General features: G+C 40.4%; 1 protein-coding gene across 11 annotated transcripts in view; it reads left to right on the forward strand.

Moving 5' to 3' along the window:
• Positions 1-25,169, forward strand: part of LOC104585793 (DUF3754 family protein, putative (DUF3754)) — a 109,857-nt gene that overhangs the window by 77,566 nt on the left and 7,122 nt on the right. For 7 of the 11 annotated variants that reach the window (XR_016081127.1, XR_016081128.1, XM_010242793.3 and 4 more), the window contains exons 7-9: positions 7,590-7,709; positions 7,855-7,899; positions 12,578-12,657. Coding sequence is in view for 6 of the 11 variants with exons in the window: in XM_010242793.3 (XP_010241095.1) it covers positions 7,590-7,709; positions 7,855-7,899; positions 12,578-12,657 (245 nt within the window). In the remaining 5 variants the exon portion in view is untranslated. Of the gene's footprint in view, positions 1-7,589; positions 7,710-7,854; positions 7,900-12,577; positions 12,658-25,169 lie in introns of those variants that run through there. The other 4 variants (XR_016081126.1, XM_088896228.1, XR_016081125.1 and 1 more) reach the window with 4 other exon arrangements.

Consider the following 25,169-nt stretch of genomic DNA (forward strand, 5'->3'; position numbering starts at 1 on the left):
GATGTTGTACTGTGATAATCAGACCGCCATCAACATTGCTCACAACTCAGTACAACATGATAGAACTAAGCATATTGAGGTTGATAGACACTTTATTCAAGAAAGAGTCTCTTCGGGTGAAGTGTGTCTTCCCTTCATCACTTCTAAAGGACAGTTGGCAGATTTTCTCACCAAGGGCATTCCCAAGGCAAGGCTTCAGCATGACACTAGCAAGCTGGGCATGATTAACATCTATGCTCAGCTTGAGGTGGAGTGTAGAGAAGATGGGCCAAATGGCCCATAAGCTGTTATTCTATTTTATATTTATGTTCTTTTCTGTAATGGGCCTTATTCTGGGCCCATCCTCTTCTATGCTATGTTTTTTGTAATTTTTGCCCAACCAAGGGCCTCCCTTGTAATTATTCAAAAATTAACTTAATGAAATAGTGTTAGAGTGTTAGAGGGAGAGATTAGTTCGAACCTCTCATTCTCTAACCCTCTTTGCCGCCAGCTCTCTCTTCATCTTCTACCAATCTTTTCAGCTGTTTTACTCCTTTTGATTTTTCCATCTAATCCTATACAGTCCCATACTTCGAAGGTCTGTTTTTCAACTGTACATTCCTATAATTCCTTTGCAATTGTCCAGAGAAAGAATATTATATTGGTTCAGTCATGAAACTGGACCAGGAACACAAATTAAGATGTTATTGCTTCCATACCACAATTGATTCTCTAGGAAGTTTGGAAGGAAAGATGTGTTGACGAATGGAGAACATGGCTAAACTGGCATCTTCAGTGATCTATAAAATTTGCTCTTGGTTGCAGGAAATCAGGTGGAGCAACCCTATACATTGGTCCTTAATGAGGGAGGATCTTATCTTAAATATCTTACATACCTCACCTTGGTCTTGCTACAGGACTAGACTTTTGATTTGTAAAATGGTGTCCTCCGGGTGAAGGAAAATTCAAAGTGAATGTTGATGGAGCTTGCTCTAGAAACCCGGTCCCTTCAGGTGGTGGTGAAATTTTAAGAGATGAAAAGGACCACTTTATATTTGGTTTTGCTAGCTGGTATGGTATGGGAACTAACATAACTGCAGAATGCTGAATTGTTCTTGATGTTCTCCATCTCAGTAGGTCTTTGGGTATCTTTTCTCTCACACTTGAGAGTGATTCCCAGGTCCTGATTGACATTTTAAATTCTAAAGCATGAGCTCCCTGGACTATTCATAGTTGGTTGAGATTAAGGAGGTTGTTGCCACTATGGATGTTCACTTTGCTCACATTTTGAGAGAAGGTAGCACAGCTGCAAACTCTTTATTGAAGCATGCGCTGTGGTTCAAATAGGATGTTCTACTGCATTGGGTCATTTCTCTTCTCTTCCACATACTTGTAGATCAAATTATTTTGATGATCTTTTGTAAACTCTAAAAATTGGAGTATCTTACTTTTTTGGTTGGGGTTTTGAGTTGTGAGGGTGCGTTCATTATACCTGGGTTTGGGGCAAGGTGGGTTATATGCTCCCCTTTATTCTTTGCTATTATTATTGTTATTTTTAATAAAATTTCAAGGTGGTCACCCCTCCACCTGGAGTAGCATTTGGGGTTAAAAAAATATAGGATAACATCTGCCATCATGGCTGACCTAACTTAGAGAAGAGAACAAGAATTCTTTTTTCATGGAGTCATTAGACAAATTTTGTTGTCACTCTCAGTCCCATAAAAGAGGCCAAACACTGTAGTTATTTGTTCCCTTATTTTATTACGTCATCCCAAATGCAAGATAACCTGCATCCTCACAAATCCCTATGCTAAAGCTTCTAAATTCAAGTCCAAAGCCACCTAAAAACAATGGTTTCTGTATTCCAACTACTCAAGACACAAAATCTACTAGTTTCTCATATTCCATTTGTTAGAATGTTAGAATGAAGTCTCTTTGTATGAGTGTTCGGCTGATAAGAGTCTTATTAGCCCATACTTAAGTTAAATCATCCTGTAACTGGGCCTGGGTTAATGGGCCTAAGCCTGTTTAATGTTTTAAGTTAACTGGGTGTCCCATCACTAATCAGGGGCATTCTAGTAAATTCTTGTACCACTGTACTTCATTCAAATATAAATCATTGCTGGTCGACTGAACAGTACAGTTCGACATTTCCAGCATACCAGTGGTTTTCTTCTTCACTTCTCTACTTTGAATACAGCATTCAGCACACATGGTATCAGAGCTGATTCAAACCTAGGGTTTCAGCCGGCACACCAGCTTCTACTCTCTCTTCTTTTGCTGCTCTTGTCTCATTTCTTCTTCTTCTCTGGGTTGCTGAAAAAAACAGGGTTGTAAGAGAACAAGGTAGATTCGAACCTACGGTTTCCCTTGGTTGTAGGGCTCAAGGGAGGTAAGGCCCAGAAGTGGATGTCCTATTAGCTTCTTCTTCAGCAAGATAGTAGCTATTTGGCTACTAAGTGAGGTCTGTATAGGACAGACCTAGTTGAGGACTGATTTCTGCAGTCCTAGCCCTAGCCGAAAGGGGGAGAGCTTCCCTACAACAGCAGCTTCGAAGCTCCAGCAAAACCAGCACAGCAAAGTGGTAAACAGCTCCAAGTTCAGGTTGGTTATCAGTCCGAAACCCCTCACCACTGCTGTAGCCGAGCTCCTTCAGCTTAAGTGAAGTTACCTAGGAGGCTGTCAGCTCTAGTTTGCCCAGCACTGAACTCTTTGACCAGTTAAGACTGAAGTCAGCATGTCTTCACTATCCGGAGAAGTTTCCTCCAGGGATATCAGACCTGCCGCAAGGTCACTCAACCTGGAAAACCCTAATCTGCACAGTTTGCAAATCACTAACGTATTGTTGGATGAATATAACTTCAGAGAGTGGTCCGTCTCAGTAAGGCTGTTCATTACCTCTCGTGAACTCACAGGCTATTTGGATGGAGACAAGAAAGAACCAGATGTTGGCAGTCCTGAATACACCGTGTGGCGCAAGGAAAATGCCACAGTCATGTCTTGGTTGCTGGCCTCCATGACTCCTTGGGTGGCCAGAACTGTTCATCATTTCCCTACAGCTGCTAAGATTTGGGAGAAAGTATCCAAGACATACGGCCAAGAAAAGAACAATACTAGAATCTACAGGCTGAACCAGGACATTGCAGCCCTAAGGCAAGGAGACATGTCCGTAGCAACATACTTTGCAACATTGGAAGGCCTCTGGGAAGAGCTTGACCATCACTTGATTTTGGACTGGGAAAATGCCAGGGATAAGGAGAGGCATGACAAGCAGATTGAGGAGAGCAGGGCCTTCAAGTTTCTGGCTGGACTTGACCCAGTATATGAAGGTATAAGGTCACAGATTCTAGGGAGAGATGAATTACCGGAGATCCACCATGTCTACTACCTGGTGAGGAATGAAGAAGTAAGGAGAAAGGAGATGCAAGTTGACTCCCAGACACAGACAACAGAACTATCTGGAGAACATTCAGCCCTAGTCTCCACTAAGGGAAATAGACTTCCAGACAAGAAGTCCCTCAAGTGTACTCATTGTGGTGGTGAGAAACACACAAAGGAAAAATGTTGGGTCTTGTATCCTCATCTGAAGCCAGCTGCTTTGCAAAAGGACAAAAGACAACATAGGGGGCATACAGCAAGTGGGAATCTTGCCACCAACAATAGCAGTGACAAGTCACAGAATACTCCAACTGTGTCCTCTTCCATCACAGGGCAGGTCACCAACTCCTCTGGACCAAGTACCTTGGGCTTCTCGGCTAGTGAGGTAGAGATTCTCAACCGGGCATTAGCCCGTCTGAAGAATAACCCTTTAGCTTCCACCTCTCTTGCCAAATCAGGTACAGTCTCTGCCTTCAGTGCAACTAGTTCCATTGATTCCTCCTCATGGGTGATGGATTCCGGAGCAATTGACCATATGACACATATGTCCTCCTTATTCTCTTCATACCATTTGTTGTCTGGGCAGGATAAGTTGAGAGTGGCTGATGGGTCTCTCTCCACCATCTCTGGAAAGGGGGTGGTTGACCTAAGCAAGGGCCTCTCTCTTAAATCTGTCCTACATGTTCCTACTCTTACCTCAAATCTTTTGTCTGTTTCAAAACTTACAAAAAATTTGAATTGCAGTATAACCTTATTTCCTTCTCATTGTGTCTTTCAGGACAGATTGACGAGGAGAAAGATTGGGAGTGGTCGTGAGTATGGGGGCCTCTACTATTTTGATGCAGACATCAGCTCAGCCTTACAAGCTTCTGCTACTACTAGTCCAGAAAGTGTGGAGTCAATAGCTAGGCTGCACCTGTGGCATGCTAGGCTAGGTCATGTGTCTTTTTCTTCTTTAGCAATGTTGTTACCCGAATTGTTTAAGGGAATTCCAAGTCAGAGTCTAATTTGTGATGTGTGTCAGATGTCAAAACAATGTAGAAGTGTGTATCCAACTTCTAGTAATGAAATTCGAGCTCTTTTTGATTTAGTGCATTCTGATGTTGGGGGTCCTTCACCCATTGTCTCATGATGGCTTTCGTTACTTTATCAGTTTTATTGATCATTATTCTCGGTGTACATGGATTTATCTGTTAAAAGGACGAGATGAAGTGCCACAGATAACTATGGCCTTTTGCATGATGATTGAAACACAATTTGACAAGAAGATTAAGCAATTCCGGTCAAACAATGTGGCTGAATACTTTGAAAGATCTTTGAACTCATTCATGGAAGATGCAAGCATATTACACCAATCTTCTTGTGCTAACATCCCTCAGCAAAATGGGGTTGCTGAGCGCAAGAACAGGCACCTCTTAGAGTCAGCTCGAGCTCTACTCTTCCAGCACAAAGTGCCCAAATATTGGTCTCAAGCTATACTCACTGCATCATACCTGATAAATCGGATGCCATCTAAGGTATTGGGTATGAAGACCCCTTTCTCTGTTTTGTGACCCACTCTTCCCGAATTTCCTCTCCCCCCACGGGTTTTTGGCTGTACATGGTTCATACATGTGAAGGATCCAAAGAAAACCAAGCTGGATCCCAAGGCTACAAAGGGAATATTTCTGGGGTACTCTCCTACACAAAAGGGGTACAAGTGTTATGATCCTATCTCCAAGAGAAAGTATGTCACTAGAGATATAGTTTTTTTTTTAGTCTCAACCCTATTTCCAGTCTTCTCAGAATCCTCTTCAGGGGGAGACAAATGGGGTGGAAGAGGATTCTCATCCTCCTTTCTTTTTTGTTCCCCTTTCATCACCTTCCACTATTCCTAGCTGTGACATTTCGGGTCAATCTAGTGAGGCTCCCACTGTGCCAGTTACATCCCTTGATACAGCAGATGCTCCTGAAGGCTCCAGCAAGAAAGAGAAAGAGATACTTACATACAGCAGAAGAAAGAAGGGCCCTCAATCTCATGATTACAACCAATTGAACTCAGATCAATTTGTCTCTGCAATCCAAGGTAATTCTGACCCTCACACTTCAGATTTGGATCTTCCTATTGCTCTCCATAAGCCTGTTCGTTCTTGTACTACCCGACACCCCATAGCTGATTTTGTTTCTTACTCACACTTATCCTGCCTATCACTCCTTTGTGTCTGCTCTTTCCTCTGTTCGTGTCCCTTCCAGGTACTCAGAGGCAGCATCTGATCCAAGGTGGAAAGAAGCCATGAATGAAGAGATGAAAGCCCTAATGAAAGCAAGAACATGGGAATTGGTTGACCTGCCAAAGGGGAAAGGCACTGTTGGGTGCAAGTGGGTATTCACAGTAAAGCACAGGGAAGATGGGTCAATCGAAAGGTATAAGGCTAGACTTGTAGCAAAGGGATTTACACAAAAGGAAGGAATTGACTACAAAGAAACCTTTGCCCCAGTAGCAAAGCTCAACACAATCCGGGTCCTACTATCACTAGCAGCAAATTTATCTTGGGAACTTCATCAGCTAGATGTGAAGAATGCCTTCCTAAATGGTGATCTTCGTGAAGAGGTATTCATGGAACCCCCACCAGGTTATGATGTTGGAAAGAAGGTATGTAAACTAAGGAAAGCATTATATGGTTTGAAGCAATCTCCCTGGGCATGGTTCGAGAGACTTTGTATGGCTATGAAGAAAGTGGGGTACACTCAAAGTAGTGCAGATCACACATTGTTTACAAGGAGACAGGATGACAAACTTACAACACTCATTGTTTATGTGGATGACATGGTGATCACCGGAAATGACTTGGAAGAGATGAAGAGGCTGAAAGAGTTCTTAGCTTCAGAATTTGAGATCAAAGACCTAGGAAATTTGAAATATTTTCTTGGGATTGAAGTCGCTAGATCAAGAGAAGGAATCTACATATGTCAACGGAAATATGTGTTAGATCTTCTACAGGAAACAGGCATGATGGGATGCAGGCTAGCAGACACTCCAATAGAACCAAACCACAGACTACAAGAATCAATGGGTGAGGAATACTGTGATAAAGAGAGGTACCAAAAATTGGTAGGAAATCTGATATACTTATCCCTTACTCGGCCAGACATTGCTTATGCAGTGCATGTTGTCAGTCAATTCATGCACTCGCCAAAGACCCCTCATATGAGAGCAGTGGAAAGAATTCTCAGGTACTTAAAGACTTGCCCAGGGAAAGGAATCCTATTCAAGAAAAGCAACAAACTTGAAATTGAAGCATACACTGATGCAGACTGGGCTGGTTCTATTGGAGATAGGAAATCAACCTCAGGTTACTGTACATTCTTAGGAGGGAACCTGGTCACATGGCGCAATAAGAAGCAGAATGTGGTGGCTAGATCAAGTGCAGAAGCAGAATACCGAGCTATGGCACACGGGGTTGCTGAACTCTTATGGCTCAGAACTCTTCTTAACGAGCTTGGTATTAAGGCTGAGGGCCTTCTCAGGCTGTATTGTGATAATAAAGCAGCTATCAACATAGCCAACGATCCCGTGCAGCATGACCGGACAAAACATATTGAAATTGACCGACACTTTGTCAGAGAGAGAATTGTTTCAGGAGAACTCTGTGTACCCTATACACCATCTGAGATGCAAATTGCAGATGTATTGATTAAAGGACTGATAACAACAAAGTTCAGAGACCTACTTGGCAAGCTAAACATGATTGATATCCATGCTTAGCTTGAGGGGGAGTGTTAGAATGTTAGAATGAAGTCTCTTTGTATGAGTGTTCAGCTGATAAGAGTCTTATTAGCCCATACTTAAGTTAAATCATCCTGTAACTGGGCCTGGGTTAATGGGCCTAAGCCTGTTTAATGTTTTAAGTTAACTGGGTGTCCCATCACTAATCAGGGGCATTCCAGTAAATTCTTGTACCATTGTACTTCATTCAAATATAAATCATTGCTGGTCGACTGAACAGTACAGTTTGACATTTCCAGCATACCTGTGGTTTTCTTCTTCACTTCTCTACTTTGAATACAGCATTCAGCACACAACATTTATACTTATTTGCTAATTTTATGGGTCTTTATGTTACCTAACTTCTAGCACTATCAAGTGAACATATTTAAATGGTCAATTCTTGTGCTTGAGCTTTCAGTGCAAGTCCATCTAGAAGTGAATTTTACATGATGATGTTTTTAATCTTGGAAAATTTTTTAACTAGGAGCCAGCCTTCCAAGAATTGATTTTACTTTATACTGAGGATATGCATCAACATGATAAAGCTGAAGCTTCTTCTTTGCAGCTGAAGATCTATGAGAAGATCCCTATTCCAGATCTTCCAGTAAATACTTCTAAAATCTTTTCTTCTATATTCTTTCCTTAATTAAATCTTATGGATTTTAGTATTCTATGTGTTTTATTCACTTTCCTGAAATGCTATGGATACTTGCATTTACATTTTTCATATAACCATTCATTTTGTGCAGGTTATTTTTCCACACAAGAAGCTGTCTTTCCGTATCTTAGACTCGGTATGAGCTTTGTATGAAATTTATTATAGATTTTTTTATCAGCATATTGTTTAAATATTCATCATTAGTTAGTACAAATACCACCTAGTCTAGAAGAAAGTTTTATGACAGTCACAAGGCCAGTGCGTAGCATTATTTTAACCCAAAACATTCCCAGTGGAGGGTTGGCCACTTTTAAATATTATTAAATTTGATATCCTCTACTGTGTTTCCTTCCCTGTACATGTGGGTGAACTATGAAAACAACCTCTAGCTTACTCAAAAATTCCAAGACATCTGACTTCCAATACCTTAGCTTCCACTGGACTGAAACTTGGCCAGTCACAATCTGGATCAGCATCATAGAATCAGAGCATGCTTCCACCTTATCTGAACCCATGGACAGAGCCAGATGAAGGCCATCAAGAAGTGCATGGGATTCTGCAAACATATTGGTGTTAACAGTATAAAAGTTAGCAAAAGCAGAAACAGGAATCGTCTAGTTCTCTCTCTCTCTCTCTCTCTCTCTAGTGTGAGTTCGTTTTTTTTTTTTTGATCAATAACACACTTCATTAAATTCATTAGAACTTTCAATTATAATTACAAAGAGGAAAACAAACTTTCTTATCTTCTAGCTATAACTTGAGTCCCAAGAGAAGGAAAAAGAAAAAGAGAAAGAGAAGGGGAAACAGGAAAAATAATTACAACTGTGCCCAGAACATTGACTCCCTCTCCACCCCTTGTTTAGCTAACCCATCAGCAAAAGAATTAGCTGATCTTTTTACCCAACTGATTTTAACCTCCATTTCTCGAGCCAGCCATCTAAATTTCCTCCTCATATTGTTGTAATTCCATAAGCCACTGTAGTCTTTATTCAGCCATCCAACCACCACCTCGGAGTCCCCTTCAATTACAAGTTTTCTGATATTCATCTCCTTGGCTTTCTGGATTCCTTCCATAACTGCATGGATCTCGGCTCTGAGAGAGTCACCCACTCCAATTGGGTTTGAGAACATGGCAGAAACAACCCCATTCTCATCCCTAAAAACACACCCAACCCTTGATTGTCCAAGATTCCCTCTGCAGCTCCCATAAAAGTTTAGTTTTATGAAACCCGTAGGGGGGGGGGGGGGGGAGGGGAGTCCAAGACACATTCATCACTGTTTTGGTCTGGGTACTGTTAGCAATATCACCCCAATTCCTCAACATGTCATCCATTGTATAATATGTGAATAGCTCTAGTGATATCATCCACTATACTACCCTTATAAGGATCAAAGCCCTCAATTCATCAGTACTTCTCTCTACTTTCGAGAAAATCCTGGCATTTCTTTCTTCCCATAAGGACTAGCAAACCATAACCCTTACCTCTCCACATAATCCTGCCCCTTTTCATGTGCCACCTGAAAAACGAAGGTGAAAACAGATTTTACAAATTTGATGGAGGAGGGTTCCAACTACACCCAAATAGGGAGGGAGCCCACTCCCAAATAGACTATGCATATTGGCAAGACACCAGTAGGTGAAAACCCGTCCCCCCATCAGCTTTACAAAGAACACACCAGTGAGGGGACAAACAAGTATTGGGTCTCTTCTTTTGGAGCAGATCACCAGTGTTGAATCTTTCTAGAAAGGCTTCCCAACAAAAACTACCAACCCTAGGAGGGATTGGTCTGCACCAAACCTAATGAACAGGGAAAGGGAGGGCTATAGGACTGGTGAATTGGCTTAAAACTTTGAAGAAAGAGGCATAGGAGAAAGAACCAGAGGGGGTGGGAGTCCAAATTCTAGAGTCCACCTTAGCAGGGTCTAAGAAAATATTGTCAAGAAGCTGAAGGAGACTCGAAATGCTGTCAAGGTCTGAGTCTTTCATAGCCCTTCTCAAACCCAAATTCCACCCAAACCCAAAAGTGGAAGAAGAGGGGGTTATGAAGGAGGAAACTGACTCATTTTTAAGGTTAGAGAGGGCATACAAAGAAGTAAACTGGTCCTTTAGAGGGGCATCCCCCACCCAAGTTTGTTCCTAGAATTTTATAGCATTACTTGAATTCAAGTCATACCTGATAAGAGGGGAAAAAACTGGTAACAACTCATGAATGGCTTTCCAAGGTGAAGCACATGTAGTCCTAGCTCGGATTCCAACATCCCATCCATTTAGCTCCAGCCCATGTATGCTGACCACTATCTTGGCCCATAATTTCTCCTTCTCTAGTGGGAATCTCCACAACCATTTCCCAGAAGGGCCAGATTCCTTTTTAATGTTCCCGAGCCCCAAACCACCACTATTTTTACTCCTGGTCACCACCTCCCAACCTACTCTATGATCCTTTTTCTCCTCTCCTGGCTCCCAAAGGAAGTCTCTCATCATCTTTTCCAATCTATTGGAAACCTTTACCGGGATTTTGAACAATGAAATTAAATAAATAGGTAAATTTGCTAGAGTAGCCTTAATCAGTATTATCCTCCCACCCATAGAGAGGTAATTCCTTTTCCAAGAGACAAGTTTCTTTTCAAATCTTTCCACCACCGGATTCCAGAAGCTTTCTCTCTTTGGGTTATCACCCAATGGCAACCCCAAATAATTCAAAGGCCACTCTGAGACTTCACACCCTAGCACTTCTGTAGTCTCCCCTGATTTCACCTTCCTCTATATTCACATCCACTACACAACGTCTCTCAAAGTTCACCTTCAAGTTTGACATTTGTTCAAAGAGTTGTATCACCAATTTCAAGTTCCTTATATACCTCATATTTCCCCCTTCACAGAACAGAATCGTGTCATCTGCAAACTGTAGATGGGTGAGGGGGGTATCCTCCCTTCCAACTCTCCAGCCTCTAATAAGACCCCTAGAATCTACTTTGTAAATTAATTTCCCCAGAACATCAGCAATCAGTGTGAACAGGAAGGGAGACAGGGGGTCTCCTTGTCTTACACCCCTAATGGTTGGGAAGAAGTCAACCATTGTCCCATTCACTAGTACCGAGTAATGACAATTACGAACACACCCCATAATCCATTTGCACCATCTAGCCCCAAATCCAAATTTGGTCATAACTTTCCTCAAATTCCCATTCCACCAAGTCATAGGCCTTTTCCAGATCCAACTTATAAACCACTCCCTTCTTTCTATCCTTCTTGAAATTCTCCACACTCTCATTAGCAATTAGAATTTGATCAGTTGTTTGTCTTCCACTCACAAAAGCTCCTTGATTTGGTGAGATAATAATAGGCAACACTTCCTTCAATCTCAGAGAGAACACCTTTGCAAGGATCTTATACAAACTATTTACCAAGCTGATTGGCCTGAAATCCTTTGGATGCAATGCACCTCTCTTTTTTGGGACCAAGGCTAGAAAGGTGGAATTCACACCCGGGTTAACCACTCTTCTCCTATGAAAGTCCTAAAAAACCAACAAAAGGTCATCTTTCATCGTATCCCAACAGTCTTGGTAAAAAGCCACTGTGAAGCCATCCTGTCCTAGATCTTTTGTTCTATCCATAAAGAAAACAACCTCCTTAATCTCTTCCAAGTCAAACCTTCTCTCCAACCTTTTCCTGTTATCATTTCCTACATCTAGCCAATCCAATCCTTTTAACCACACCCCCTACTTATAGGTCTTCCTAGAAATTATTTAAAGTGTCCCACAAAGGCTCCTGCAATCTCATCTTGTTGTGTTAACTCAACTCCATCTATCTCCAGTTTGGAGACAGAATTTCTCCTTCTCCTGCCATTTGCCAAAGAATGAAAGAAACTGGTATTTCTATCTCCCTCTTGTAGCCATTTACATCTAGATTTTTGCCTCCAGCTAATTTCCTCTTTATGTAGGCAGTCCTCAAGCTGACTTCTCAAACCTCTTATTTATTCCTTGTCTGCCTCTCCAAAGTCTCCCCTTTCTTCTTTCAAGTAGGGTAGGCCTTGGCGCAATGGTTGGGTTGCTCCATTGCTACTTGGGTGACCAGGGATCAAATCTTGGAAACCTCTCTGTATGTGCAAGGGTAAGGAAGTGTACATCTGTCCCTCACTAGACCCTGCATTGGTGGGAGCCTCATGCACTTAGTTGCCCTTTGCATTGTGAGTTCTCAAGCAAAATATGGTTCCATTACTAGAGAGCATTACTACTCTTGTGGTTCTCGCTATTTATGAAGTGACATGTTAAAGGCATGAACAAGAAAGGTAGATCTACTTGGTCTTTGCTTCCTTTAGGCATCACATGAGCAATATGGTAAGAGAGGAATGCTAGGGTATTTGAATATAAGAAAAATCTTTGTTGAGCTAGTGATTAATTCATCTTTTGACTTTCTTAGGGATTAGCTCTCCATTCATAGAGTTTTTGTGGGGATTTAGGCCATTTTTTTTGTCTACAGACTTTTTCAGGAGCTATTAGTTATCCTTTTGGCTTGGTGTACATATCCTCTTTGTACAAGGGTGGCTTGTTATATCTTTTGATATTAATACAATATACATTTCCTTTTCCAAAAATAAAAAAGAAAAAATAAAGAATAGACCTATATATATATATATATATATATATATTCTCATCTGATCTGGCAAGTGCAATCTACAGTATGTTGTACTCTAAAAGTTGTACAATATGTAGTTACTGGAAACCTCCATAATTATTAGAAGGCTAATTCTTTATATGTTGTAGATGGTATCCTCTAATGGATCTCTTCATAATTCTTGTTGATCAAATATAGGTACGGTTGGATGTTGCAACTATACTGGGCCTATTGGCATACTTTGTAAATTACAAATTTGAGGACATTCTGTCATCCCCGTAAGTGTGTAATCTGAATTGATTTGTATAATTCTAATAAAATAACTTAGTATCATGTCAAGGATTAGTCCCTTATTGATCTTATAGTTGTTATATTTAATTGAGTATGTTGCTGAAATATACAATGGTATCTAAGTTTCTAGCATGCTTTTAATGGAACAAGTTTTCATTGTGAATCATTATTTTGTTTTGCTTGCTGTTGTAGTGAGTAGTATGAGAGATCAAATTAGGCTACAAGCTATTAACAAATCTATCTCTTTTTGTTGAGTTGTTAGGCTGGTCATTGTTCCATTATTTTTCATTTATTTTATGCTATTGGGCTTTTTCTTATTGGGCCTATGATATTTGCCTATGTTTATTTATACAACCACAACCACCCTATTAAAGGTAATCTTGTAATTTGTACTTAATTGCAATTAGAATTAGCATAATACAACTGGAGAGAATTGTGATTCTTTTTTCACTAAGCCCTCTCTTTCTTTCTCTTCTCCCTTCTTCTTGCTCTAAACTTCTCTTCATCATTGTTCTTATGACTATATGCCACAACAGAATGGATTGGCTGAAAGGAAAAATTGCCACATTATTTATGTTGCTAGGAGCACCTTATTTGCACCCCATGTTCCATTAAAGTATTGGGGTGATGTTGCCCTTACAACTTTTTTGATTAATCGTATACCATCTCGGGTTCTAGATTTTAAGTCACCCTTTAGTTTTCTTTTCCTTAATTAAGACATTTTTATCTTCTCTTGTGTCTTTGGTTGTACTTGCTATGTCGATATTCCTAGTTCCTAGGGACATAAGTTTTGAACCCAAGACTAGAAAGTGCATCGTTCTTAGATATGCCTTTTCACAGAAGGGTTATTGCTGTTATGATCCTACTAGTGTCACCCGATTCATTTCCATGGATGCCACATTTGCTAAGTCTACTCTCTTCTTGTTAAGTTGTTTGATATTCCTCTTCTTGTCCCAACTCTTGTTGAGTCTATTTGTTCTTCTCCTACTCTAGTTGAGTCTTACTTTGTTCCTCTAGTTGTTGAGCCTTCTTTACCTTCTGTTCCATCCCTTAATCCTCCTATGGTTTCTCATTGCTCTGCCTTTTAGAGGTATCAAAAGCACAAGTATAGACATGAGCAAGTTGTTCCCACATCATCATTAGAGCCTTCTGTTCCACTAATTACTGAAGAGACAATAGATCCAGATCTTGGCTTTCCCATTTCTATTCAAAAAGGTAAGAGAAAATGTACTACTCACTGCATATCTGAACACCTTTCTTATAGATTACTATCCTCTTTGTAGTACTCCTTAGCCTCTGTTTCATCTCATCCTATCTCTAAGTTTCAGTTGTTTGAAATCGATGAGGTTCAGACCTGTTTAGCAAGGAGAATTCAGAAACAAAGAGGGAAAAACAGAGATGAAGAGAAGAGAAGAGAAAGGAAGAAGAGAGGAGAAAGAAAGAATAGAGAGAAAAGGGGTTTAAACTGTTATGTCTAGTCTGCCGCCCCAAGTGCTATTCATATTAGGCTTACAATAAAAGAGGTACAATGACAGGAATACCCCTGTCACTAGAAACAACAGAAAAGAACATTCTAGCAGAAATATAATCAAAAGGAAACATATAAAGAGGTGGGACCACAAGCTGGTCAATCATTTTCTCTACACTCCCCCTCAAGTTGGGAAAATATATTTATCATTCCCAACTTGCTTAAATCTGTCTCAAGCTTGATTTTGTTGACTGCCTTGGAGAAGACATCAGCTGGATATTAGTGGCAACATAAGGCATACTTCTTGAGAGGCAACTTTCTCTCGGATGAAATGTCTGTCAACTTCAATGTGTTTGGTTCTATCATGCTGTATTGGGTTGTGAGCAATGTTACTGGCTGCCTGGTTATCACAATACAACATCAAAGGTCTTTCAAACTCAATTCCCAATTCTGTAAGGAGTGATTTTGGCCATAATATTTCAGCAACACCATTAGCCATAGACCTGTACTTGGCTTTAGCACTGGAGTGAGCAACAACATTTTGTTTCTTGCTCCTCCAAGAGACTAGATTTCCTCCAACAAAGGCACAATACCTTGAGGTAGATCTCTTATCATCAATACAACTTGCCCAATCTACAACAGTGTATACTTATATTTTCATATGTCCTTTATTTTTAAAAAGTATACCTTGGTTTGGAAACCTTTTCAGGTAGGCTAAAATCCTCTCAACAGCAAGGAGGTGAGGGGTCTTGGGAGAGCGCATGTACTGACTAACAAAAGTGATAGCATAAGAAATGTTAGGGCAAGTCAGACATAGGTAGAGAAGTCTTCCTACAAGCCGTTGATACATACCTTTATCTTCAAGAGGCTCACCATCTTCTACATTTATCTTCTGACTTTGCTCAATGGGTGTATCTGTAGGCTTAGCTCCCAATTTTCCTGTTTCTTCCAAGAGATCAAGAACATACTTCATCTGGGTATTAAAAATGCCATGCTTAGACCTTGCCACTTCAATCCCAAGGAAATACCTCAACTCACCTAGATACTTTACTTCAAATTCTTGATTAAACAGTTGCTTAAGAGAATTAATTTCATAAATCACTTCCTGTCACAGCAATGTCATCAACATACACCGCTAGGAGAGTCAAAGTAGATCCTTTCTTCTTAATGAAAAGAGTGTGGTCAAACTGGGCTTGAACATAACCAAAGCTTTTCCAAAGCAAGTCTGAATCGATCAAACCATGCCCTTGGAGATTGTTTTAGACCATACAAAGCTTTCTTCAAATTACAAACTGTAGAAATAGTTAGTAGCCACGAGTGTGAGGTTCCATACCCACACTTAGGCTCTAGTGTGTGTGGTTCCATACCCACACTTAGTTATTTTAATTCTTTTTTAAGTTGGGCCGGCTTGCCTTATCCTATGTTATGATTTGTTTTATTCTAATAGGACTAGAATTTATCTTTTTTATCTCCTATTCTTGTAAGGAAACTAAACTATATAATGGAATTCATGGGGCGGTAGAATTAACCAACCGAACCCCTTTCTCCTCTCTTCTCTTCTCTCCCTCTTCCCTTCTTCTCTTCAAAGCCTAGTTCTTTTCTTTCCTTTTCTTTTCTAAATTGCAGTAAGACAGGAATCTGCTAGCTTTCTTCAAGTTGGTATCAGAGCTATTGGCGAGAAAAACTAGGGTTTTCATGTAAGCCTGATCTGGTCAGCTACATGAAAATCCATTAGATCAAGACCTCTGCAGTAGATGCCTGGTTCTTAGAGGTTACTAGAGTACTGAAGACTGCCCAAGAAGGTGAAAGATTCTTGGAGAATTATCCGGTGACCAGGAAGAATCAGAGATCATATTTGATCAAGGTATCTGTCTTGGTTTTAAAAAGAAACAAATACTAATTTGAAGAGGAGAAGAAGAGAAGTACATGAAGAGAAATTCAGAAAAGGAGAGAGAGGGTCGTAACAACTGCCGACCCACTGTTATGATTTATATAAATGCTTGACTAACTATAAAAGGGATGAATTGCCCTTATTGCTTACATGGCAAAAAGAATAAAAGAAAACTAATAATAAAAAACTGAAATAACTACCAACTAATACACTATCATAACTAACTGAAATAATACTACCATACGAACACAGTGGGGTCTACATCGGTGCTCTTTATACTCCCCCTCAAGTTAGGAATATATATTTGTCATTCCCAACTTGCATAGGTCTGCCTCTAAATTCTTCCTTGGAATAGCTCTGGTGAGAAGATCTGTGAGCTGCATGTTGGAGGTGATATATGGAAGACACACTTCTTGAGGTGAAATCCTTTCTCTAACAAAATGTCGGTCAACTTCAATATGCTTAGTTCTGTCATGCTGTACTAGATTATGGGCTATATTAATAGCAGCCTAATTATCACAGTACAACATTAAGGGCTTCTCATAAGCAACCCAACTCCTCAAATAGTGATTTCAACCATAGGATTTCAGCCACACCATTTTCCATGGACCTATATTCAGCTTTAGCACTGGAACAAGAAACAACACTTTGTTTCTTATTCCTCCAAGAGACAAGGTTACCTCCTGCAAAAGCACAATATCCAGAGGTAGACCTTATATCATTAACACTCCCAGCCCAATCAGCATCTGTGTAAACCTCTATCTTCATTCGACCATTATTCTTGAATAGTATACCTCTACCTGGGCACCTCCTCAAATATGCTAATATCCTCTCAACTGCAAGTAGGTGAGTGGTTCTAGGAGAGTGCATATACTGACTGACAACACTGACTGCATAACTGATGTCCGGTCGTGTAAGAGAAAGATAGAGGAGTTTTCCAGCCAAACGTTGGAACATAGCTTTATCTTCAAGAGGCTCTCCACCCTCTGCACTGATCTTGTGATTTTGTTCAATAGGTGTTTGCAGGCTTAACACCTAACTCTCCAGTTTCTTCCAACAGGTCAAGAACATACTTTCTTTGAGAAACAAAAATCCCATGTTTAGACCTAGCTACCTCAATACCCAAGAAGTATCGTAGCTCTCCCAGATCTTTTACCTCAAACTCTTGATGAAGGAGTTGTTTAAGAGACTCAATCTCACTGTTATCATTCCTTGTCACTACAATATCATCCACATATACAGCAAGCAAGGTCAAGGAAGAATCCACTCTCTTAATGAACAATGTATGGTCTGACTAGGCCTGCACATAACCGAATTTTCCAAGGGCTTGTCTGAATCTATCAAACCAAGCTCTGGGGGACTGTTTTACTCCATACAAGGCTTTATTCAACTGGCAAACCTTCTTTCCTGTTTCTGCATCATAAAATCCAGGAGGCAACTGCATGTAGACTATTTCCTGCAAGTCTCCATTGAGGAAGGCATTTTTAACATCCATCTGGAACAAGGGCCAAGAATAACTAGTTGTAAGGGATAATAAAACTCTAATAGTGGTCATCTTTGCTACTGGAGCAAAAGTCTCCAAGTAGTCTATACCATAAGTCTGAGTAAATCCCTTTGCAACTAACCGGGCCTTATACCTTTCAATGGAACCACCAACATTATGTTTTACAGTAAACACCCATCTACTTCCAACTGGTTTCTTCACTTTAGGCTAGTCAACTAGCTCCCAAGTATTATTTCTCAGAAGAGTATCAATTTCAACCTTCATTGCATCTTTCCACTCAGGAACTGACAAGGCTTCCTGCACTGTTCTAGGGATACGAATATCAGCAATGGATGTAAGAAAGGACCTGTAAGAAGGGGACAGGTGATCATAGGACAAGAACTGGGAAATGTAATGAGTTGTGGATGTGGTGCAACGCCATTTGCCTTTACAAACTGCAATGGGGAGGTCAAGGTCATCCAATGGAGGTAAGGGCTCAACGGTGGAAGGTATCTCAGTGGAATTTGGATCTGATAAAGGGACTGTGAAACCTGGATTTGGATCCGCAAAGGGAACTGGGGCTGGCTTGGGCTGCTAATGACCGAAATCAACCTGCCTCCATCGCCTGTGATAGACTCTCAAATCCCGACACCTCTGACAACCCGCCCAATTACATCCCTCATCACTCAATGGAACAGGTAAAGGAACTTCTGTTGAGTTAACCCCACATTCACTACTCTCCCCCTAAGGAGAAACTTTAGGATAATAGGGTACATCCTCAAAGAAGGTAACATCCAAAGAGACAAATCTCCTCCCAGAAGTGGGTCCATAGCAGCAATATCCTTTTTGAGTTTGTGCATAACTGAGAAAAATACATTTGGAGGCCTTAGGATCAAATTTGGAATGACGAAGACCAAGAATCTGAACAAAGCAAGTATAACCAAAGGTTTTAAGGGAAACAGTAAACAACTCCTTATCAGGGTATAGAAGGGTAAATGGAGGTTTCATATGAAGAACCCGTGAAGGAACTCGGTTGATGAGATACATTGTTGTAAGAATAACATCTCCCCAGAAATGAATAGGCACATTGGAGTTAAACATGATGCTTCTAGCCACCTCCAATATGTGCCTATTCTTTCTCTCAGCGACCGCATTCTGCTGTGGTGTACGAGGACAAGTACTATTGTGGATAATCCCATGGTCAAGCAAATAAGAGGCTAATGGGTTGGCAAAGTATTCTTTCACATTATTGGATCTGAAGATTTTGATTTTGACCCCAAATTGGGTTAAAATCATCTGATGAAGATCTGGGTCAAAGCAGGAACCTCATCTCAAGAAAAAGTAAGGCAAACCCAAGAAAAACGGGTAGTCTGTATCCCCCCATAGCAATGATATGATAAGGTCCCCAAACATCGGTATGCACAATATCAAAAGGATTACTACTTCTTTTATTACTCAATGAATAAGATGATCTACATTGCTTTGCAAGCTCACAACTCTCACATCTCAAACTGGACATCTAAACAGACTCAAATAAATTAGGTAACAAACTCTTCAAAGGCTGAAAAGGTAAATGACCTAACTGATTATGCCAAAGCATAACCTGATTAACAGACTAAGAAACAAAAGACTTCCTATCTTCACTATCTTCCCAATGAAAACTCTCTCCAAGCAGATAGATTCCATTCGTCTCACGGCTAGTCCCAATCACCTTCCTTGTCTCAAAGTCCTGAAAAACACATCGGTCAGGAAAAAAGGTTACTGAACAATTCTGGTGTTTTGTAATGCTATTGACTGAAAGCAAGTTAGTACTAAGTTTAGGAACATGCAAAACTGAAGATAAGGAAATGGTATTAGACAACTTGATGTCTCCCTTGCTAGAAATGGGAACAAGAGAACCATCAGCAATGGACACTTTATCTCTGCCAAAAGATAAGTGATAGGTAGTAAACAGTGATGGCAAGCCAGTCATATGGTTAGATGCACCTGAGTCTATTACCCAACAATGTTTAGTGTTACCTGGAGTTGAAGCATGATAAGATGAGGCCCGAGTACCTGAATGAGCAAAAATTGATGTGGGAGGAGCTGATTGCGGTTGAGATGATTGAGCTGAATTGCCAACTTCCTTTTCCAACTGAGTAAGGGCAGCCCGGGCAACATCTAGGGTGTCTAGAGGTGTGCCTTTTATGCCTGATGAGGTTGCACAATCAGTATTAACAACTATATTAGCATTACCCCTTTTGTTCCTGAGTTTTGCTGGAACTAGATGAGGATGCAACTTCCAACAGGTGCCTTTAGTATGCTTAGGTTTCTTGCAATGTTCACATACCCGGTCCCGCTTGTCTTCCTTCTTTATATCCCTCTCCATATCACCCCCAAACTTAGGTTTAACTGCTGCCAAGGCTGATTGGAAGGAGAGTCAAAGCAGATCCTTTCTTCTTAATGAAAAGAGTGTGGTCAGACTGGGCTTGAACATAGCCAAATCTTTCCAAAGCAAGTCTGAATCAATCAAACCATGCCCTTGGATGTTGTTTTAGACCATGCTTTCTTCAACTTACAAATTGTAGAAATAGTTAGTAGCCACAAGTGTGAGGTTCCATACCCACACTTAGGCTCTAGTGTGTGTGGTTCCATACCCACACTTAGTTATTTTAATTCTTTTTTAAGTTGGGCCGATGGCCTTATCCTATGTTATGATTTGTTTTATTCTAGATAGGACTAGAACTTATCTTTTTTATCTCCTATTCTTGTAAGGAAACTAAACTATATAATGGAATTCATGGGGCGGTAGAATTAACCAACCGAACCCCTTTCTCCTCTCTTCTCCTCTCTTCTCTTCTCTCCCTCTTCCCTTCTTCTCTTCAAAGCCTAGTTCTTTTCTTTCCTTTTCTTTTCTAAATTGCAGTAAGACAGAAATCTACTAGCTTTCTTCAAGTTGGTATCAGAGCTATTGGCGAGAAAAACTAGGGTTTTCATGTAAGCTTGATCTGGTCAGCTACATGAAAATCCATTAGATCAAGACCTCTGCAGCAGCTGCCTGGTTCTTGGAGGTTACTGGAGTACTGAAGACTGTCTAAGAAGGTGAAAGATTGTTGAAGAATTATCCGGTGACCAGGATGAATCAGAGATCAGATTCAATCAAGGTAGGGTTTCAAACCAAAGAGGACGATCAGAATTCTTTTTTCTGAGAAAGAGTTCAGATTCGATCAAGGTCAGGGTTTCAAACCAAAAGAAGACGATCAGAGTTCTTTTTTACCAAGAAAGGTACAACCTTTAAGGTAACTTGGTAGAATTTATCAAGATTTCTTTTATGATCAGAATTCTTTTTCTGAAAAAGGTGAAACCTTAATTTGATCTTAGATAAATTTCTGTTAGCAGCAGCATAATAAATCTGAGATCACCTTGCTGTTTTTAAAGAATCAAGACCTGTTCTTTGCTGATCTTGACCTAGGGTTCTGGTATTTTGACTAAAGCTACAGTTTTGAGATGGAACTGTCAACTGAAATTAAGTTTTGGTGCTTATTCTTTTCTGAAATAAGTTTCTGGACTATTATTCTCTGGTGTTTTGATTAAAGTTACAGTTCTGGTTCTTATTCTTTGCTGAAATCAGCTTCTGGACTATTATTATCTGGTTTTTTTTATTAAAGTTACAGTTTTGAGAAGGAACTGTAGACTGAAATTAAGTTCTGGTTCTTATTCTTTGCTGAGATCAGTTTCTGGATTGTTGTTCTCTGTTTTCTTGGTATTTCAGTAGAAAATTAGTTTTCTTTTTGAAGTTTTGTGATCTACTTAGTATGGAACCTCACACTCGTGGCTACTAACTATTTCTACACAAACTTTCTTACCAATCTTTGCATCGTAAAAAACAAGAGGCAATTCCATATACACCTCCTCATACGAGTCACCATTTAGAAATGCATTCTTAACATAGCAGAAAGAAACAACAAAGCCTTGATGGTGTTCATTTTTGCAACTGGTGCAAAGGTTTCCAAGTAGTCAATACCATAAGTTTGAGTGTATCCCTTAGCAACCAGTCTAGCTTTATATCTCTCAACTGTACCATCGGCATTATACTTCATTGTGAATATCCACTTACACCCAACAGGTTTCTTCTCTCTTGGCTGATCTACCAGTTCTCAAGTATCATTTTTCACAAGGGCATCAATCTCAACCTTCATTGCTTCCTTCCACTTAGGGACAACTAGGGCTTCTTGCAAGTTCTAGGAATACTTGAATCTGGGTAGTGAATGAGGTACACTGACTCTTCCCCTTGCGTATTGCAATTGGGAGGTCAATGTCATCTGAGAATGGTTGAGGCTCGATAGTGGAAGTGCGTATGTCACCAATAGTAGGAGTGGGTAAGGAGGAGGCAATACCTGAATCTGGTGCCGCAGAGGAGACAAGAACTGGCCTGGATTGATCATTACTGGAACCAACTTGCCTCCACCATCTTCTGTGAAACACCCTTAATTCTTTACACTTTTGACAACTCCCCTCATTACACTCCCCTCCACTCGCAGGAATAAGCAAAGGGACATCTTGAGCAAAAGTGCCATGCTCACCACTCTCCCCCAGAGGTGGAACTCTAGTGGTAACCTCATCTCGAGAGCGAATGAGGTAAACCCATGAAAACCGAGAGTAGTCGTCAACAAACAATGGAAAGTATTTGTATCCTCCCATAGGAAGAATATGATAAAGCCCCCAAACATCGGTATGCACAATTTCAAAAGGAATAGAACTTCTTTTATTACTTTGTGAATAAGTTGATCTACAATGCTTTGCCAATTCATGGTTCTCACATTTCAAAATGGACACTTGGATTGACTCAAACAAAGTAGGAAAAAGACTTTTTAAAGACCCAAAAGAAAGATGACCCAATTGATTATGCTAAAGCATAATCTGACTCATAGACTGTGACACAAAAGACTTCCCAGCTTCTTTACTCTTCCTAGGTGGATGTTCAAGCAAGTAGATCCCATTCGTCTCACAGCCAGTCCCAATCACCTTCTTCATTACTAGATCCTAGAAAACACAACGATTAAGGAAAAAGGTCACTAAACAGTTCTGATGTTTAGTGATATTATTTATTGAAAGTAGACTAGTACTTAGTTTAGGAACATGCAGAACTAAGGATAAGGAAATAACATCAGAGACCTTGATGTCTCCCTTGCCTGAAATAGGGACAAGAGAGCCATCAACAATAGATACTTTGCCTCTGCTAGAGGACAAGCAATGAGTGTGAAATGAGGAAGACAAACTGGTTATATGATCAGATGTTCCTGAATCTACAATCCATAAATGGCTAGTGTTACATGGGGTTGAGGCATGATGGGTAGTAGCCTGTGTACCTGATTGAGCAAAAGTAGAAGTGAGAGGAGTAGAATAAGACTGTCCAGAGATGCCAACTTTACTCTCCATCTGAGATAAAGCAACCCTAACTATAGCCAATGCATCAAGAGAACTAGATCTAGTGTTGGGTGTGGATGAAGCTCCTATGGTTACACTTGCATTTGCATTTCCTTTCTTATTCCTATGTCTTTCTGGAATTAGTTGAGGATGAAGCTGTTAGACAGTGTGTGCCTTTAGCTCCAATTAGATTGATGTACATTTGACATTTATTGTAAATGAATAAAAGTACATAATTGATTCATGTTATATCTGGTATGTTTCTGTGTAATTACCCTTAAACTGGACACTTATGAGACTTGTGTTAGTTTAGAATGTTCACAACCATTGGATAGACCTGAGGAGGTTTATTCTGCCAAGGCTGACACTAATGTGTTGCCAAGTCAGTTGGGGCAGCTTGTCTCAGCTGGCAGGGTTAGACCCAAAGCACATGTAGTGTGGGTTTGCTTGAAACTCTGAACCGGACCTTTTTCCAATTATGCCCTAGACCTTGGAGACAGATGGGCAAAACTGGAAAGTTACACCTAACCCCTAGACTCGATTATGGTACTGCACTAGGTGTTGGATTAGGCTGTCTTTGATATGCCAATTAGCGAAATCCTTAGCTGGGGTCAAAACCTGGGTATGTTGGGGCAGTCTGAGAATTCACCTGAGTGGGTGATCATAGTGACAGAATCAGCCCCTTTGTCGGACAAAGTGAATAATCGGGGAAAACACTCTCTCTGATGGAAACCTAAACTATCGACAGTTGATTTTAAACTTGTTTGAGATTTGTTTTGCAAAATATAATTATATAAAGATATATTTATATATCTATATATATATAATATGTTTTTATGAAAAAGGTTTGCAAAGGTTTTAATTCCCGGGATCCATCCTAAGTAGAGAGTGCGACACTGTACCTTGCAGCCAAGGGAGAGGTCCTCTCTTGTCGGGTAGTGTTTGATCATTATGGGCTGAGAGGTTAAGTGTAAGACCATTTAGGGATTTTATACCTGATGGGCTAATCTCACTTAAGACCATAGTCCTTGGGCCTTCATAAGGTGGCTGGACCCAAGGACCATTTAGTGTAAATGTTGGGCCTGCTAAGAGCCTATACTGATGGGCTCAGGGGTTCATTGTGTTTAGCAGTGAATTCGGCCAGGCCTTGTAACAGAGGCTAGGCTGAACCCATATGGCTTTTGTGAAGATCAATGTTAGGGTCCCATGCCATACAAAGAGAGCCAAGCTAGCCAGCAATTAAAAGGGAAGTGAGCCTGATGTCTTAATGGGCCTTGGGCCCAAGATTAATATGATTAATCAATATGGGTGAATCTGGGTTTAAATATGGGTTTGGATCAGCAGTTAAGGATAAGAGGATAAGTCTTATCCACTTAAAGAGTCCAAATCTAAATAGAGATTTGGATTAGGAAACTCCTAATCAAATTAGGAGAAAAGCTCTTTAAGATCTATTTAAATAGAGGAGGGCGAATTGCTAAATGGTTACACACTGCTTTTAGTTCTCCCTCTCCTTCTGATCTTGCCGCCATATACCCTATTCGATCTCCATTCTTGGACTGATCAAGATTGGATCTTGATTCTGATTTTTGCAAGAAAAATCAGATCTGAATTTGTGCTCACCTCCCTTGCCTGATCCTTACTGAAGGATTGCAGTTCTTGCTGAAGGATTGCATTGCTGATCCTGCTTCATCTGAAGCTGTGCCATCTTCAGTGGAGGTAGGATTTGGTACACTCTTTGGGCATGAACACCTACTTTAAGAGCAACGTTTGTGGATTCCGCATCAGGTATATCCCTCCCTTTATTTTGGTTCCAGATCTGGTCCGGTTTGTTTCAAGAACGACCATTGAAAAATGTAGTTTTTCTAAAACGGGGAATACGATTCTCGGGAGGGAGAAAGAAATTTTTGAAATTTCGCCCAGCCACCCTGCAAGGTTTGGCCATCCATATGATGGATCTCTCTTCCCTTCAGAAGCTTCCAACAAGTGTCCTTAGTATGTTTTGGCTTCTTACAATAGTCGCAAAACACATCCCTCTTTCCTTCCTTTTTTACTTCCTTCTCCTACTTTCCTCACTATGTACTAGAGAGTAGGCTTGAGATAAAGAATGTTAGGACGCTCGAGTCAGGGGTATTTTGGTCATTCTGGTGTATCTTATTGAAAGTGAAATGTCTATTGTATCTGAGTTTAAGTTTTGTGTCCCATCTTCTATGAGGGACAAAATTGTCTTTCTTGTAACTCAAGTTTTTTATGA

This window comes from Nelumbo nucifera, chromosome 1 (genome assembly GCF_055504915.1).
Source record: "Nelumbo nucifera cultivar China Antique chromosome 1, China Antique-T2T, whole genome shotgun sequence".
NCBI classification, from domain to species: Eukaryota; Viridiplantae; Streptophyta; class Magnoliopsida; order Proteales; family Nelumbonaceae; genus Nelumbo; species Nelumbo nucifera.